Here is a 4,097-nt window from a genome sequence, read left to right on the forward strand (position 1 = left end):
TGAAAGTAACTTAAGAAATGTATTGTATATGTATATAAAAAAAATATATTTTTGCCACGAGCGAAAATTCGCTTACTGGCCCTATGAGTGCGGATTGACGCACATCAGTTTTTGTTTGCTTTTGCGACTGCAGGGCTGGTCTGGGGCAAGCCAGTGATGAAAATGGTAACTTCCTCATTGCCAAAGTTGGGCTGTTTCTTGGCAGCGTAGACCATCTCATTCAAAGTGGTTTGTTCGGGTTGACCATTGGGTTTCATCAAGAGAACTGGCACATTACTGGGACTTGGCACAAACGATGGTTCCAACGCGTGGTTAATTTGTGAGAGGTGATAAATTTTCTCAATTTCCCGTTCGCCTTCCTCCATTGACATGTTCTCCAACTGCTGCATAGTGAAATCCTCAGCTGACTGCATCGACTGGAGTTCAGACACCGATAACCAATCAGTGGGCTTTAAACTATTCGAGACGGCATTATCCTTGTTCTTGCCATGCTTGGGTGCAGCACTAGCGGCTGCGACAAGTAAAGCCACGAAGCAGAAAATCTTGAGCGGATTCATGTTGATCACGTTTGCAAGTCAGCGCGAAATGTGTTTTTTAGTGCATAATTTTTAAGCACAAAATTTTAAAAATGTTGCAATTTAAGCAAACCAGGATTCAGGCTGATCTGTGCAGCAAAGCACTAGACTGCCACTGTGCAATTCAAATCTAAGCACCGGTTGGCAGGATAGCTTTTTTGCAAATTAATTTTCGCAAAAAGCTGGCAGGATCGCCATGTATCGAATGAAACAATTCATTTATGTTTTAATTGTATTGAATTTATTTTACTGAGCAACTCAATGTCGCTTTGTAGGTTCTTTTACAATTGAATTCTTAGCCTAACATATTGGGGTATTTATGGGAAATAATTGCTGGATAAGCATAAATAATATTATAAATAAATTGAAGCTTAAACTTAGTTTGTTTGACGGTTTGGCACGTATGCCTGACAATCCGTGAGTTCTGAAATATGAAACCCTTGTTGTTATGAATAAATTAAATAATCATAAACGTTAAGCATGGTCGACTTTCAGTTACACTACAAAGGTAAACACTTATTTTCGGTTTTAGAAAATGTGCAAAATTTAAACTTCGTTTATTTTCTGTTGATGGAATTTAGTCACACACCTATCTTGATATTCGAACTTCAAGTTCAAAAGTACATAGTGTGTATTTGTCTATGTATTTATGTATATAAAAGTTTATTGCGCAAATTGATGCAAAACCCGCGTTGACTCCGAGAGCTAGTTTGGATAAGGGCGCGTGCGCGATGTCCGACGATAATAGCTGAACCGACTGGTCTCTCATTTGGCCCGATGATGGGAAGCGGCCGTGCGCGCTCGTTAATCATTTTTCGGACTTCACACCGCTGCGGCCACAGGATGCGCGCACGGCCGCTGAATTAAGTTTAAGCGGCGGCTTAAACAGCTACGATGCAATGTTCCCGACCATGGGAGATTATTACAGCTGACTTTGTCGGACCCCTTCCACGTTCGAAACAAGGTAACACCTGTCTGTTGGTTCTAGTGGATAAATTCTCCAAATGGGTCGAACAGTCATCAAAGCGCTACGGGAGCGAGTCATCTATCGATTTGGCTGCCCCGCCGTTTTCCTCAGCGACAACGGTCGGCAGTTCACCGCGAACGCTTTAGCATCGTTTTTTAAAGACCACAATATCGAGCATCGTTTCACTGCCGCCTACGCATCTCATGAAAACCCCACGGAGAGAGCTAACCGCGTTATCAAAACAATGATAGCGCAACGTTCACAGCGGGACCATCGGACATGGGACCAAGAATTACCGGAAATCGTATTTGCCATCAACACCGCCCACCACGAGTCTACGAAGGCATCAGCCGCCGAAATTAACTTCGGACGAAATCTCGTGGCACCCCAACAAGTCAGAACAGAAGGCGCCGTCCCAGAGGAACCGCTAGCTGTTCGTCCCGCGATCACCGAACTATGGAAATAAATAGAGAAGCACCTCACCACGGCCGCCAACCAACAAAAAAAATATTACGACCTACGACGACGCCCATGGAAACATAGTTGCCAACTTAGTGCTTTAAGCACTAGATTTAGTGCTTTTTGAAAATTAAAACGCCAAAAATAATGGTTTAGTGCCTAGTGCTCTTTTTAGTGCTTTTTTCTGAACTACAATTTCTGAATTTATAAGAATCTACAAATTTAAATGCACTAAAATGCAAACCATGATTGATAAAAAGATGAAGTTGCTAACCCACGTTCTTCCGTTTTTGTTAAATTGTATTCGCCTTCAAAAGGCTAGCACGCAGAGAGGTTAAATATTTATTTTTTTATTTTCTTAATTATTGATTGATTACACAGTTCGAAAAATTTTAACTTTTCTTGCCACCTGAGTGGAACCGTTTTGTGTAGATTTTTCGGTGCTGAATCCAAATCTAGCTGCAGAATTTCTCTACCACGTCAGAATTTTGAGATAACCTAGCCTCTAAGTGTAAAAACACGGGTTTTCGCAATATTTGAGGTTATATTATAAAACAACAAATTTTTTCACTCATTTCTACTTAGGGTATCATTAAGTATTACTCATCCCCTTTAAAATTCAATTTCGTTTGTTGCGATTCGATCACTAATTATGTCTCAACCAACACCGTCAAACTCACGCACGCCGAGCACCCAAATAGGCCGCAAGTCCACGCGCACCTTCAGGACCTAAAACCCCTTCACGACTAATCCCACTCTCCTATGAAACGCCTCCCCTCAACGCTAATACAAATACCTCTCCTCTACTTGCAGAATCATACCGAAGTCGAAACCAAAGTAGCGCAGAAGAAAAGAAAATATATAATAAAACATATCATAAAACAGCCACCGGGAAAAGAGAGGAAAACCCACCAGCATGTCCAAGGCAGCCGCGTCCAGCCGTAAACGCCGCGGGCGACCGGCCAGTCTCACCACAAACCACGGATCCTGAGCGTCAGGATATTTCACGGGCCTCCGCTCGCCCAAGTTGTGCCCAAGCCACATCACCAGCTGTTCGCCATGTCAGAGTGCCCAGTCGACGCGGCGACAACAGCCGCAAACACCACAGAGCCAGCCGCGGCAACCACAAACCCAGCCCGGGAGATCACCCCCGAACCAAGGGTCACCGAAACACCATCCAAAGCGGACCCGGCCACAACGAACGACGAAACGGCCACCGGGGACACATTCGACCCGTTCAAAAGGCTGCGACTAAGACGACCTACAAACAACAAAGAGCGATGGCGGGTTCAATGGAAAGGGCAGCGCATGCTCGCCACCCACATAGATGTGAACCACGCCATCGTCCGGTCAAAGGAGAGGACCAAAGTCATGGAGTATATAGACTGAAACCACCATCAATCAACACGAACCACGTTTTCCTTTTCATTTACTAATAATAATAATAATAGATTGGCGCTTGCACATATGTTAGTGTTTGGCCGAGCTTCTCCTCCGATTTGTGGCGTGCGCCTTGATGTTGTCACACAAAGCGGATGGACCTACAGTTCTACGCCGACTCCGAACGGCGATTGTATTTTTATGAGAAGCTGTTTTTCATGGCAGAAATACACTCGGAGGTTTGCCTTTGCCTGCCGAGGGACGAACGCTGTTAAGAAAAAACCTTTTTTCTATATTTTTTTGCGATGTTGCTTTGACCAGGGTTTGAACCCAGGTGCTGCGGGGTGGAAGCGCGCACTGCTTACCACTACACCACAGCGGCCGACCACTACTACTTATTGTAATAATACCAAAAACAAAAAAAAAATCAAACATTGTACCTATTTATAAGCACATGTATTCTTATTACAATTCTCATATCATTATAAAATCAAACTTTGTACCTACTTATAAGTACATATATACTTATTTCAACAAAAAAAAATAAACATTTTTTAAATATAATAATAAATAATAATCAATAAAAACAAGACCGCCCCACACACACCGACCGAGCCAGGGTACAACGTACTCTGGTAAATAATACCTAGGCTGGCCCTAAGGTAGTGCCACAACTTACCACAACTTGTCGTCCGCCGAAGTGGGAGGGGGACTGT

General features: G+C 43.4%; 1 protein-coding gene across 1 annotated transcript; it reads right to left on the reverse strand.

The window, feature by feature from the left end:
• Window positions 1–104: 104 nt before the first annotated feature.
• Window positions 105–557, reverse strand: LOC118756667 (vitellogenin-1-like). The gene has a single exon (XM_036491420.1). It carries the CDS (start codon window positions 555–557, stop codon window positions 105–107), a length of 453 nt encoding a protein of 150 aa, XP_036347313.1.
• Between the last annotated feature and the right edge of the window lie 3,540 nt (window positions 558–4,097).

Source organism: Rhagoletis pomonella, unplaced genomic scaffold (genome assembly GCF_013731165.1).
Source record: "Rhagoletis pomonella isolate Grant_MI unplaced genomic scaffold, Rhpom_1.0 Rhpom_scaffold_11410, whole genome shotgun sequence".
NCBI classification, from domain to species: Eukaryota; Metazoa; Arthropoda; class Insecta; order Diptera; family Tephritidae; genus Rhagoletis; species Rhagoletis pomonella.